At 34.3% G+C, this 14,619-nt stretch overlaps 1 protein-coding gene across 2 annotated transcripts; it reads left to right on the top strand.

Moving 5' to 3' along the window:
* The first annotated feature begins 289 nt into the window (after positions 1-289).
* LOC144556003 (uncharacterized) lies at positions 290-2,496 on the top strand. 2 transcript variants are annotated; one of them, XR_013512171.1, is made up of 4 exons: positions 290-815; positions 1,314-1,383; positions 1,727-1,863; positions 2,215-2,496. XR_013512171.1 is itself a non-coding variant. In XM_078304472.1 (4 exons), exons 1-3 carry the CDS (start codon positions 387-389, stop codon positions 1,780-1,782), a joined length of 555 nt encoding a protein of 184 aa, XP_078160598.1. In that variant the 5' UTR covers positions 290-386; the 3' UTR covers positions 1,783-1,822; positions 2,215-2,496. The 2 variants fall into 2 exon arrangements, 1 of the variants encoding a protein (XP_078160598.1); XM_078304472.1 differs by having other exon boundaries at positions 1,727-1,822.
* Positions 2,497-14,619: the final 12,123 nt, after the last annotated feature.

Here is a 14,619-nt window from a genome sequence, read left to right as displayed (position 1 = left end):
AGGGTGCAGTGCCTCTCAAATCTCAATTTTGATTACAACTTCAAAAATAATTTTAATTATCAGTGTTCGCTGTTTACATTATAGCTTTAAAGTTATTTAATATCTGTGTTTTCTGTTTGGATTTTGGACTAATGAGAAGAATCGCATTTGGGATAGTTGATATCAATTCATTAAAAAATTGCAAATTGGAAAGATATAATTTTTTTATTAGCAATAAATTCGAGCAAGATAAAAGAATAAATTAAAAGAAGCAAGGGAAAATAATTAAATAAGACAGGAAATATAAAAATCTCTAGTCTCTGGACAAGTAGCGGGGGAAGCTGTTTCCTCCCTGTTCCGGCATTTCTCGGCAGCTCCAGCAAGGCAGCAAACAAAGAGCAAAAGCTATGAGTTCCGCACTGACAAATTATTTCGTGCGAAGCACTCCATTTTTCCGAAAATCACAACAAATACACCCTTCCTCTCCTTTTATGGGCAGAAGGACCTGTGCGCCAAGCTTCGCGACCTACGCTCGCGCCGTCGCGCCGCGGATCTACCACGCTCGAAAGAATTCGCCTTCCAAACCCAAATCCAAACCCGTTATCTCCCTCCCTTCTCAACCGCCCGCCGCTTCGTCGGCTGGATTGCGCGGGAGGAGAATGGAGAATCTGGTCGCACGTGCTGAGCGCGTGCCGCTGTCGGTTGTGGTGTCTGACTGTGTCAAGCGATGGTTTCAAGAGACTCTGAAGGCAGCGTCGGCTGGAGATATCTCCATGCAAATTTTGGTAGCTCAGATGTATCAAAGCGGATATGGCATCGCCAAAAACGAGCTACAGGTGGGAATCTTCGATTAATGTTTTGCATTATTCTTTTCTATTTTGTCTTTATGGGTAATTGGAGGGGTAATATGTTCTTCATGGGTAATTGGAGGGGTAATATGTTCTTCATGGGTAATTGGAGGGGTAACATTTTACTGCATTGCACAATAGCCATGGTTTAACGATTGGAATTTGTTAAATATCCCAAAAATATGTTCTTAGGAGTTTTCATGAAATCCTCAATTTTATGATTAGTGATACTTTCTTCAGATGGAAAATATATCTTGAATTTTCTTTGTATTCTGGACACTCTTAGGTATATGTTTTCTTAGCTTAATTCAAGTGAATATAGAATGCGCTGTAAATGTGCATCTTACTGGAACCAATTTACTGTGAAGTTTGTACTGAGAATATGAAGCTGTATGTCGGATCTCTATATCTTTTCTCTGATCTATATTGTTCTTGGATGTAATCTTTCATCTTAATAGCGCTTGATAATTCAATTATTGTTGACAGGCAAAGAAATGGATTAGGGAAGCATCCAAGTATAGATCTTCGGCTTTGAAGGATAGTGACAAGCATCCAGGTCAGTTTACTTTGCTTATATGCAGATGTTTAAGTGTATATGTTTATTCAAGAAGAGTTGGTTGGTTAACATTGTCTCTGTGGTTTTCATTTATGCGCCAATTTATTCCTGATTACAACTAAAATTCAAACAAAAATCCAAAACATGGTTAAAATTTTGGTCATACTGGCATGGGTAGTGTTGAGACCAGTATATGCCTGCTTGTGCTGAATTGGTCCCAACTGGAGACATCTGATGATACTACTTTGGTAAAACCAGAATAGGGTATTTTTTAAAGGGAAAAAAACAACTATACTTAGTAGGGCTTATAGTTTAAAGCATTTTTTTTTGTATGCTTGAATAGGATACAATGGTAGTGACTCAGATTCTGACAAGGTGGAGGACAATGACAAGCAATAACCAGGTGCAAATTAAGGGCTTGCAAAATAATTTTGCTTAGGTAAACATACTACCATTACATCTGATCTCAATTTCACACAAGTATGTTCTAATCTTGAGTTATCTACCTGTTCTCAAACAAGAAAATACCCGTTCTCCCCTTTTTACCCCCACCCCACCCCAACACACACACACACACAAAAGAAAAATGATGAGAAAACTAGAACATCCAGTTTGGGTTGCTTGGATGTTGGTTTTGGGTCAGGTCATGGATTGGCTGGGTTTAGGTCAGTAGTTTTGGTCTGAAGGAGCAAGTTATAAGGTGGGTTTCGGATTGGTCGCTTTTTTTTACCCGTTACTGGAGTAGCATGTCTGGCGGTCTGCCCTTAATAATTCCATCTAGAGTTATTTATGTTTTGTCATTTAATAGCATTTCTCTGCTTATATGTTCAGATTTTCACATCCTGCAGCAGATTCAATTCTTCCCCCTTGAGGGAATAACATGGCTGTGGCTTTTTCTCAAATAACATACAATTTTGTATGATCTTCAATAACAGCACAATTTTGATGTTTTGATGTAACCATCCATTTGTGTTTGAGCAATTGTAAAGTTTTGCCCCTTTTTCTTTAAACAATTGGCTTTCACTGAATTTTCGGCAACTCAAAAGTTAATTCATGCGACCTTGAGCTTTGTAATCTAACTTATTTATTAGTTTTATTCTTTGGATTTATCTATTATTAAGCCAGTTATGACTGTTTTTTTATAATTTATACCAAAGTACACGCTGAAAATTGAGAATGAGGGTTATTTCTAGTAATTGGTTGAAGTACCTTCCGTATCTCTCGGAAATAAATCTGCTGTTATTCTAATCCTAATCTTTCAAACTTTTCCATGTACGTATCTCAAAGAAACAAGTTTTTCATGTCCGAATCGCAATGAAGATTAACGGTTGGAATCAGAATAACAGCAGATTTATTTCCGTCTCTCTCTTCTTGCTCTCTGATCTGAAAACTACCTTTGATATCTCAATTCAACAAAGGCCAAACTGATCCATATCTCAACATTCACCAGTTTTAGTCGCGTTTCATTGATTCTGTGGACCGTGCTCTTGTTTGACTCGCATTATTCTATTCATTATTTTACGACAGGCTTATTTTTGGAGTTTTTAACTTCTTAATCATATTTTAGGTAAATATTACTTAATTAAGGTTTAAGGATGGATTGCGATCCAGTGTCAATGGGTTAAGTTAACAGTTATATTAATATTTTTAAATAAAGTAAAAAAAAAAATAATAATAATAATAATAATAATAATAAAAGAGTGAGTCTATGGTACTATGCATATCATGGGTCGTTATCCTGCTACGGCTCTATATTCGAGTTTTCAAATCCTAACGGTCAATCCGAACCGTTCATCTTGTTTTCCATATTAATATGTGTTTGGAGACCAAATTTTACATTTTTTGAAAAAAAATTACTATTTTTTTAGATATTTAGAAAATCACTTGATCTGAAAATTCTGGACCATCCAAAAACAGTGATTTTTAATAAATCTAAAAAAATAGTAAAAAAATTTCAAAAAATGTAAAATTTGGTCTCCAAACACATATTAATATGGAGAACAAGATGAACGGTTCGGATCAACCGTTAGGATTTGAAAACTCGAATATAGAGCCGTAGCACGGTAACAAATCGTAATATGCATAGTACCATAGACTCACTCATAATAAAATGTAAAAGAGACTTATAGATATGTTGTTTGTTTTTTGTCATATGCAGTGTTTTAATATTCGGTCTATTCGGCCGAATATTTGTATTCGGTTGGAAACTGAATAGGAAATGAGTATTCGGTCCAATATTTGGTTTCGAATATTTGGCCGCATATTCGGCCGAATATTTCCGAATAGAGAATAAGAATCCGAATAAGAACCGAATAAGTTATAATTTCATTTATTTAAGTTTGAACTTATGTTTTTATTTATGTTTATTTGTAGTTTTGTAATTTGTACTATGGGTTGTTAACTTGTTCTAACTTGTATTATGTTTTATTTATGTTTATTTGTAATATTTATCTATGTTTATCTATGTTTATTAGAGTTAATGCCTATGATTTTTCATTTGAAAATCCGAATATATAAATCCGAATAAAAATCCGAATATTCGGCCGCATACTATATATGCAGTATTCGATGGCTTTCCGAATACCGAATAAGAACCGTTTATTAAAACACTGGTCATATGTACCTCTCAAAAATCTTGAAATTGTGTATTTTCCCTTGTAAAATTCATTATATCATATTTACCCTCAAAATCTCACAAATTTATCCAACTTTTTTTTATCTGTTTTATTAAAACTCATTTTAAATTTATAAAGTTTTTATTTTACTCATTAAAAAAATAAAAATATGTAAGCATGCATTACAAATATAATTGCTTGTTTATGAGAGAATCATTTTGATGCATAAACAATGACATTTAAGTATATGCTTGTGTGTGCGTCACAAATAGAAAAATAAATTTATTTGTTTTTACATACCGACCAATTAGAAGACGAAACAAATCTTACACACGTTACATATTTTTCTATTTTACTAATAAAGAAAAAATGGAAACTTCATAAATCCAAAATAAATTTTAATAGAAAAGAATAAATTTAATAAATTTGTGAAATTTGTAAATTTAAAAGAAAAAAATATGATATTATAAATTTTACATAGAAAAATACGTAATTTCAAGAATTTTGTGGGACATGCATGAAAATTCCACTGTTTTAGATATTGGCCATGAATCGAATTTATTATTTATATAAATTGAATATTATTTGATATTTTATAAAAGATTGTTAAATAATTTTAAGATACTCGATGAATAATTAAATTAGCATCAAATTTTATCTTCGTATGAGAGATTACATATTCAAAATCTAAATAAAAAAAATTCTCTGTAAATATTAAACCGTTGGATAACTTAACCTCTGATCTTTACTCCAAAATCAGTTGCCAAGAGTTCTCAGTGCTAAATTACGTCATTATATCTGTTCATCCAGATCCAGCAGTACACGAGCTAATTAAACAGAAGTATCCTCTCCAATGTGTAAAAGATTCTCTTCACTTTACAATTTGAGGTTTACTTTTAGTATCCTTTTTAGTCGCTTAGAGATTGATTCGGATTAGCGTGGAGAGCAATATTATTTTATGGATGTGAATTCGAGGTAAACCGTGTGAGCGTTGAGACAAAATTGATCTTCATCTAGAATCCGCGGTCGAAAAGTTGCTTCTAGACGAGCCTCATCATCATGCATGCCTTCCGTTGTTCAAGATCAACAATGCAAAACATTACTCAGTCAGCAGATCTGACTTGACCTGGCCTAACATCATTTTTTTTTTTTTTTGAGTAAAATCATTTTTATTTATTACTGAATTCAAATATTTTATGGTTTGAATTAATAAAATAAGATATGTAACTCATGGGCAATCGATCTCATACGTCAAGATGCCAATCTATTTATCTATATATGCAATTTAACTTATTAATCAGAACAAGTGACGATCTATAGCTCAAATTGTCAGGAGAAAATTTTCTTGCAAATTAGATAATATATAGAGAGAGATAGGCCATGGTAAGTTACGAATTAAATATCTTGTTTTACTTCATGTTCATATCTTCGCTTTTAAGACCAAATAGTCGATTTGAACCGTTCAACATAATATCTATATTGAAATGTGCTTGGAGACTAAATTTTAATTTTTTTTTGGAAAATTTGTTACTATTTTTTAGATAGGAAGAAAACCGTTATTTTTGGACGGATTCTAGACCATAAAAAACAGTGATTTTGAAATATTCTAAAAAAAAAAGTAAACAATTTTGAAAAAAAAATGTAAAATTTGGTCTTTTAGCACATTTCAATATGGAAATTATGTTGAGCGGTTCAAATCATTTATTTGAAATTTCAAATATAAAAAATATGCGCGTGAAGTAAAACAGAACCTTTACTTCGTAACTCACCATAGCCCATCTCTCTCTCTATACGCAATATCTTATGTTAACTAGTTTTCACCAAAAATATTGAAATAATTGAGCACATGCCTATTAATACTTTTGTTATTGAAAATGTTTCGATTAAAACTTTATAATTAAATGTATGCTACATATCCGAGTTTAAAAGTCTCATCTTTTCCTGCTCTTTAATTTTTGATAATATAATTAAACCAATAAATAATTTATGAAAACAATTCACATAATCAGTTGCCTTTCTTGCAAACCATTATGCCTTTCTCATACACTCAACCAAATAAACAAATATGCTTATATGCCATGTAAGTTTGTTCTAAAGAAATATACGCCATGCAATTAATTTCAAATTTAAATTTAAGTTTATACCCAACCACCCTCATAAACTAAAAATTAGCAATTTTATCTTTTATACTTTATAATTTTTATTTCGTCGAATAAAATTATACTAACTACATTTTTTGAAAAGTAGTGGATTACCACCGATTTCATATATGAAACCAAAAATACTTCTTAACATGGTACCCAAAATGGATATCAAATTTAGAAGTATAGAGTCATACAAAAAGACAGTAATATTGAAAGTAAAAACAGACCGTGCATACAAACCAGATATAGAAAAGCAGAAAAACTATCCAAACATACAAACTATAAACTAGTAACAGAAACTACTCCAAGGCTTCCCAATCTACGCCATCGTCTTCATTTTGGTCTTTTCTAGACGTTGGACTTAGGTGGTTGCCACTGCCACCACCCCGAGGTGTATTGTTGGGTGCATCTGCCAGAGACAGCAGCAGGTCCACTGTGTGAGCAGTGTCCAGGCTGCTTGAATCTTCCACCGGAACTTGGTCTGGGAGATCCTTAAGATCAGACGGCATCATTAGGCTTAATTTAAGTAAAGAGTTTTTTGGAATAGAAGTGCACCATAAATGTGCTAAGGATATAACCTTAGCACCAATTGATTTAATAGGTAAGGGGGCTACAGGATTAAAACAAACCCTATTTCTCTCTAACCATATTGTCCAAAGGACAGAGGCAAGCAGTAAGGCTAGGGTATGTTTATCTTTCAACGGTATACAAGCCTCAATTAACCAAAGGTCATCTAAACTAACACCATTAAAGACAAAATTATTATGAGAAGCAATCCATTTCCAGATGCATTGAACATAGGAACATTCTACGAACAAATGATCTACACTCTCAGGTGCAGAACAGAATGCACAGGTAACCTCACCAGGCCAACCTTTTTTCCTTAAGTTGGTTTTGGTGAGAAGTTTATCTCTTTTTAACAACCATAAGAAGACTTTAATTTTCAGAGGTATCTGGGATGCCCATATATGTTTATATTCAAAATTTGGAAAACCTCCAAATTCCATCCATTTATAGAAAGAATGAACTGTAAATGAATCATTTTGGGACCATCTCCAAATTAACCTATCTTCTAAATTAGAAGAAAGGGTAAAGTGTTGAAACACATGGTGCAAAGCTTTCCATTCTTCCAAATAAATTCCTGTCAGCTGTCTCCTGAAAGACAAAGATAGGTAAGAGGAGGCAAAAGCCTCAACAACAGATATGAATCTATCAATAGCTATAGAAAACAGATTGGGAAAGAGATGCTGCAATGCATTCTCAGAATGTCATCTATCAAGCCAAAAGGCCGTGATAAGACCATTGCCTATTTCTTTATTGATACCCAAATTAATAACCATATAATCTTTAAGAATTGATTTCCAGAATGGTGAGCAAATGGAAGGAGAAGTTCTACCACCATATTTGCTTAGAAGAATATCCTTCCATCTGCCATGAACTGAATTATCATTAAATCTAATCCACCATTTAGCTAAAAGAGATTGATTCATTAACTTTAAATCAAGAATACCGAGACCTCCTTGATCTTTACTTTTACATACCACCTTCCAGGCTACTAAAGAGTATTTTCTTTTGGTGGAATTACCACCATGCCACAAAAACTTTCTTCTAATTTTATCTATCTTATGCCTAATATTAGCTGGCATCTTATAAATGGATAACCAATACAATGGTATTGCAGATATCACATAATTTAAAAAGGGTCACTCTTCCTCCCAATGAGAGTAAGGAACCCTTCCAACCCTGTAATTGTTTCTCTATTTTATCAATGAGTAGTTGCCAATCAAGAACAGATAGTTTAGAGTTATTAATTGGCACACCTAAGTAAGTGAGAGGTAAAGATGCAACCTTACAACTCAATATTGAGGCAAGTACATTAATTTCCTCCTCAGGTATATTGAGATGATACATTTCACTTTTGTCGAAGTTTATTTTGAGACCTGACAGATTTTCAAAGCCTACAAGTAACCATTTAATATGTAACAAAACCTGAGGGTCTGCTTTTTAAAATAATAAAGTGTCATCTACAAAATGGAGATTAAGAACATTCCCCACATTTGAAAAATTTCCAAGTCCTACAACAAGACCCTCAGCCATGGCCTTTGTGAGGATCTTATTTAAGGCATCAGTAACAAGAATAAAAAGAAAAGGAGACAGGGGGTCTCCTTGTCTCACTCCTCTTTTACAAGAAAAGTAAGGACCTAAATTACCATTCAGATTCACACAAGTTCTGCTACCTTCTAATGTTGATTTAATCTAAGTAATAAATTTATGACTAAAACCTTTGTATTCTAAAATTTCCAACAGAAAGTCCCAGTTAACATGGTCAAATGCTTTCTCAAAATCCAATTTGAACAGAACTCCCTGTTGTTTTTTAATTTTAACATGATGAAGCACTTCATGAGCACAGACTACATTATCTAAGATTAATCTCCCTTTAACATAAGTTGTTTGAGAGGAATCAATCAAAGTATCCATTACACAAGCCAGTCTATCAGCTAGAAGTTTTGTAATTAATTTAAAACTACAGTTAATTAAGCTAATTGGTCTAAAATTCTTAACTGTAACTGCATTGTCTTTTTAGGAATCAAGTAAATACTGGCTAAATTAAACTTAGAAACATCTAAATTATGATCATAGAAAGCTTGAAATAGTTTAAGAAGATCGGGTTTCAATATATCCCAAAAGGATTGATAAAATTGAAATGGCAACCCATCAGGACCAGGTGCTTTAGATGGATTACAATTAAACACTACTTTATTAATTTCTTCTAAAGTAAATGGAGCATCTAAGAAAGCAATTTGAATTGAGTTCAGATTCTCTGAATCATGCCATAAATTAGATTGGAGGTGCAAGAGTCTAGGAGTAGAGGAACTCATAAGACTCTTGTAAAAAGTTGTAACATGTCTCATCAGAACTGTTGGGTCTGTACATGACACCCCGTCTATCTCTAGGCTAGTAATAGTATTCTTTTTCTTTCTAGTAGTGGCAACTATATGAAAAAAATTGGTATTTAAATCTCCTTCTAAAAGCCATTTTAGTTTTGGACCTTTGTTGCCAAAATTGTTCCTCTTCCAAATATAATTGATGAAATTCATTCTGACAGGTTTTCCAATTGGACAGATCAGAATCAGTCAAGGTATTATCTTCCAATTGTTGTTCAAAATATCCTATTTGAGACAACAAATTGGACTTAGCTCTCTTCTTCTCCCCTCTTAAATTAGAGCTCCATCCTCTTAATTTTTGTCTTAAATGTTGCATTTTATATTTCCAGCTAACTCCAAAATCCTCAGTAAGAGGACATTCCAACCACCATTTAACTACCAGATCATAAAAGCCATCAATGGCAAGCCAAGTTTTATCAAACTTTAAAGATTTGGAAGGTTGGATTTGAACAAAATGAGTATCTAAGATGAGGGGGGTATGATGAGAATAGGCTCTAGGCAAGGAGGTTACTTTGGCAAAATTGAAATGAGAATTCCAAGAAATGGAACACAATGCTCGATCTAATAAAGCTTGAGAAGGAGAGTTTAAAGATCTAGCCCATGTATATTTTTTTATCTAATAAAGGAAGTTCTATAAGTGCATTATCTCTAATAAAATTATTAAAATGATTGCTAATGACATGATTAAAGGACTGGCCAGATCTTTCAGATCTACGCCTAATCATGTTAAAATCACCAATAAGTAACCAAGCATCAATTCCCAAATTACCAATATCAGTTAGTTCTGAGAGAAAAGATCTTCTAGTGTGTGTTGATAAAGGCCCATACACAGTTGTTAAACACCATTCAAAATTATCTAATTTATTACACAGATGAAAGAGATAGAATATTCCTTAATATAGGTGGCATGAATAGTGAACAGGGATTCATTATATCCTAAAATAATACCACCTGAGGCACCAGCAGAAGGTAAAACATTCCAATGAGTAACATAGGTACTCAAAGATCTTAATATACGTTCTGAAAATTCCTCTTTTTTAGTCTCTTGTATACAAACAATATCTATATTATTATCCTTAATTATATCACTTAAATATCGCCTTTTAACTGAAAGGCCCAGACCTCTTACATTCCAATTAAGAACTTTAACCATTAGAAATAATTAAATCCCCATGCTGATTAGAAGCCAACGGCAAATCCTGACTTCCAATCACAAAATCAGAATGGTTTTGTATAACAATAGAACTAGGGATAGATCCAGAAGACATGCAATCAAAAATAACAGTAACAAAATTAGGCTTAGATAAAGCCCTCAAGGATTGAACAATCTTAATACTTTCATCAACACTAAAACCTAAAAGAAATCCACTAATATCATATAACTTAATTAAGTCTAAATCAGTCAGAGTAGAGTAGGGGAACTGATCTATAAGAAATTGAATACCTGTAGTGGCCTTGACAGGTTTAGCAGAGTCCTTGTCACCCCCACCTATCTGTCCTTCCTTTGCACCGACCATCTGGTTCAGTTTGACCCTTAAACTGCTATGAGTTTCTTCACTAGAAGAGGGAGGTTCCAAAGACTTTCATTTACATTTTCTTTCTTTAGCTTTGTCTTTTTCCTGTTGAACTGCCACCTCCCACGGATCATTAGGAGGTGGAGGTGGTGGCAAATCAGCAGGATGTGATTCTGTCCATGGATCATAATCCAACACCATACTAGAACCCATATCAGTTGGTCCAGTAGGATTTTCAGAAAGGGAATTGAGCGGAGTAAAGCGGTTATCGCCCTCGAATTGTGTAGTGGGGGCAGAAGAGGGTAGTAAACCAGTGGTAGGTTGCATCGAAAGGGGAGAAGTAACAGGTGGAGGTGGCATAGAAGGTTGAGAAGTAGGGGGCAAGACTGGTGGAGGCGGTGGAGGACAAAAAGAGGGATGAGGAAAAGGAGGGAGGGGGGAGTGTGAGAAGATGATGGGAGGGAAGGGGTTTTTTCTTGCCAATAGGAACGCCTGACCTCAGGCGACTGTTTACCATCACCTTCAACCACAAATTGAACCCAGTAATACCTGGGAACACCATCAGAACCAGTGAATAGGAGTTTCCGACAAGGAGGAATGTCAGATCTGCCAGAAACTCCTATTTTAAGACGCAAATATTTCATGTTTGCACGATCTCGAGATAAGGGGTCAACTTGCAAGACAAAACCCCCTATCTCACTGATAAGGCGAGTAAACTCTGAGCCATGTAACAAGGCAGAAGGAAGACCGTAAATTTTAACCCAGAAAGATAGAGGTTTCCAACCTCCATCATAAACCGATGGATCAAAAGCTTCCAAGGGGAAGAGAATATCTCCTAGCAAAATATTGCTTTCTTTCAAAGCAATAAACCGCCAGGTCTGGTCAGGAGGGTAAAGCAAGAAACAATCATCAGACAAAGGAATAGCCTTCCAAGTAAAATTATCAACAGGGAAACGTTCAGTCAGCTTATCCTATATAAAAGGAGCACCCTTACGGTAGTGATTTTTGATCACCACTCCACGGCGAAGAACCTCCTCAAAGTCTCTAATAGACTGTGTACAACCAAATCTCATGACAGGGAGAGAACCTCCCAAAGCTTTCATTTCAGGGGTTAGAGGTGGTCGGGAAGAAGAGGGAAGCGTGGTGATTGCTTTGCAGGTGTGTGATCTGTGACCTAAACAATTGCAAGCAAAGCAAACTATAGCATTACGACAAGAACTAGCCAAATGGCCACGATCGCCACAACGAAAGCAAACAATAGAGCCTTTCTTAGTCGAGGAAGAGAGAGAGGTGAGTTTAGATTGAAGGCGGCGTTTCGCTTGGAAAACCCTAGAAGTATCTGGAATGGAGGGATTCAATGTGACTCCTGGAGACAGTGCAAGAGGAGGATTAGGCTGGGCGATAGACGCTACAGACGCAAAAGATCTCGGAACAGGTGAAGCAGTGTGTGGTCGCCAGGTAGAGAATACATCGTCTAAAGGATTCGAAGGGGCGTGCGGTGCCTGTCTCGGAGAGATACAAGCAGGGCCGCCACTAGAGGGAGAAGAGAGAGGATCCGCCAAAGGCGAAATGGAGGGCAATGGATTGGTTGGATCTATAGCACCGCCGGTGAGAGATAGCATTCCGAAAGGAGATATATGGATCTGAAGTGGCATTTGTTGTGAGACAGGCGGCGAGTGAGTCACCAAATGAAGTTGGCGTGCATATTCTAAGAACCGCTGCATGGAAGACTCCATCTCGGCAAATACAGACGATGCATCCATGAGAACAAAGGCCCAAATATAGACCAAGAATCGGAATCTTGAAAATCCGGTGAAGGCCCAAACGTTTCTTGTTCGCTTATTAGAATCGGGATTTTGAATCCCCACATTATACTAACTACATTAATATATTCAATCTCCAATTTTAAATTTCAACACTGAGATATTACATTGGCACTAAATTAGCCTGTTGTCCAGCTGGATACCTCACCGTCCGTAGAAATCACTGACGGCGATGGTATGCATATCCTTGTTATCCTTGGATTATAAACATCAATACGACAAATACGTGGTGTTTAAATATTGGGAACACTAGTAGGCTTAAAAGGAAAGAAGGATTAAAAAGAAACGATAAACGATGGCATGTCGCTTTCTAAATCGTGTGAGATGGATAAGGATCGATGCTACCAGTACCCAGAAACAAGTCACGTAAATTACGTATATTATTTTATGCAAATGTGCAGGGCCTTTTTGACAGCTCACGTGTCGTCTGGCACGCCGCCTTCTCACGTGAGAAACTTCGAAGCGTTCCTGCGAAATGTTGTCATTCATGTGTTACTACTTACTACTACTTGTTAACAAAAATGTTTCCAAACGAAATGAAAGGTATTCAGGTAAATTATATTGACAATAATTAAGTTTCTTAGATAATACTAATTTAAAATATCAAAATTGATTAATAAAGCAATAATTATCTTCCTTGCAGATTAAATGCGTTTAATTTATCACTCGTACTGTGATCCAATAACTTTAAATTATATTATTATCCTAAATATAATGCACGACATATCTTTCACCAGATAAGTAGATAACACATCCATAATTTTTTTTCTAGTCTTTATACAGCCATATGAAATTAGGAATGTAATTTAAATGTTCAAACAAAGATTTAAATAGCGTTTATCGTGTCATAGTGGAACGGTTAAAAACAGCGATATGTTCATATTGCGTCGCTATAGCGCCAATAACATCATAGTTTTTAGGTCCAAAAACGCTATAGTGTGCTATTTAGAACCATGTGTTCAAGTAATGTTTAATATCTATCCGTTAAATTCAGAATGAAATTATAAAGCATACGGAAGATCGAAGAAAAATAGGAAGGAACGCAAATAATATTTTAGAAACTAATAAAACAACAAAGTGATTCATATAGCATAGCAAACTAGCAACAACTATATTGAAGAAGAATATATAGTTATCAATTCATATTTTATTTTTATGAGCATATTACTATTTGTCACAAGTTTCAAATGTGATTGCAAATTTGCAATCATATAGCCTATATTTCCTACTTTCTTTTTTTTAATAGATGTTATATTCTGCTATGAATGCTAGATTAATAATAGAGCTAGAGCTATTTTCATCATATTAATTACATCAGGGTTTCTAATCAATATCATACAGATTAGACGACTTTAATTAGATAAGAATGAGACCAATGAAATTGTACCTCTTTAAATTTAACTTGGAAGGCCTCAAATATATTTCTTCTTCTTTTTTTCAATTTCCATCGTGCTTTAATTTTTATAAAATTAACAACAAAATGTTTAAATATATGGAATAACATAACACAATTATTTGATATGTTAAACATTAAATAAATGCACTGTCGCGTCCCAATCTTTTAGCTTAGAATACGAGAGTAAATAATAAAATATTTGTACTGATGGTCAATCTTGAATTGTACATAATTTATCATTGATTAGTTTAATTTTGCACTGATCGGTCAAAAAATATAAAATTTTAAATCCGCAATTTATAACAGCATCAATTTGAACCTTCTTATTCCATTCTCTAGTCTTTAATCCTGCGAATAATTATTCATTTGTGTATTCTTGGAATCGACTCTGATAGCCCGATTTTTTTATTTATATCCAAAAATTAAATCAAATTACAAAAAATAACCGAAGTATCGTTGAATTTCGTTTTCTACCCAATCCGGTTATCCAATAACCGGATTTGGGATAAATGTCCGGTTATCCAACAACCGAACTCAAGAAATATAACCGGTTATTGGATAACCGGAAAGTTATGTTTTTTTTTTTTTTTTTTTTGAAAACCAGAAATTTCGAATTTTTTTTATTTTTTATATTAAAATATTAGAAATGTTGATTATATTTCTTTAAAAATAGATGAAATACAATATAATTTGATTTATTAGAAAGACTGCAACAAATAACCCGGATTAATATTTTTCAGGCCGGATTTTTCGCGGCTGTAAGAAAAATTAATATATTTCTTTATGTGCTATTGGAAAA

The sequence above is a fragment of the Carex rostrata genome, chromosome 6 (assembly GCF_964058835.1).
Source record: "Carex rostrata chromosome 6, lpCarRost1.2, whole genome shotgun sequence".
In the NCBI taxonomy this organism is placed as follows: domain Eukaryota; kingdom Viridiplantae; phylum Streptophyta; class Magnoliopsida; order Poales; family Cyperaceae; genus Carex; species Carex rostrata.
The sequence above is the reverse complement of the archived record's forward strand: the minus strand, read 5'-3'. Positions and strand labels throughout refer to the sequence as shown.

Excerpts from the sequence above, each read along its gene's own strand:
- LOC144556003 (XM_078304472.1), top strand. The coding sequence starts at position 387 with ATGAGTTCCGCACTGACAAATTATTTCGTGCGAAGCACTCCATTTTTC. Across the intron at positions 816-1,313 it reads TCGCCAAAAACGAGCTACAG|GCAAAGAAATGGATTAGGGA; the intron begins GTGGGAATCTTC and ends TATTGTTGACAG. Across the intron at positions 1,384-1,726 it reads GGATAGTGACAAGCATCCAG|GATACAATGGTAGTGACTCA; the intron begins GTCAGTTTACTT and ends ATGCTTGAATAG.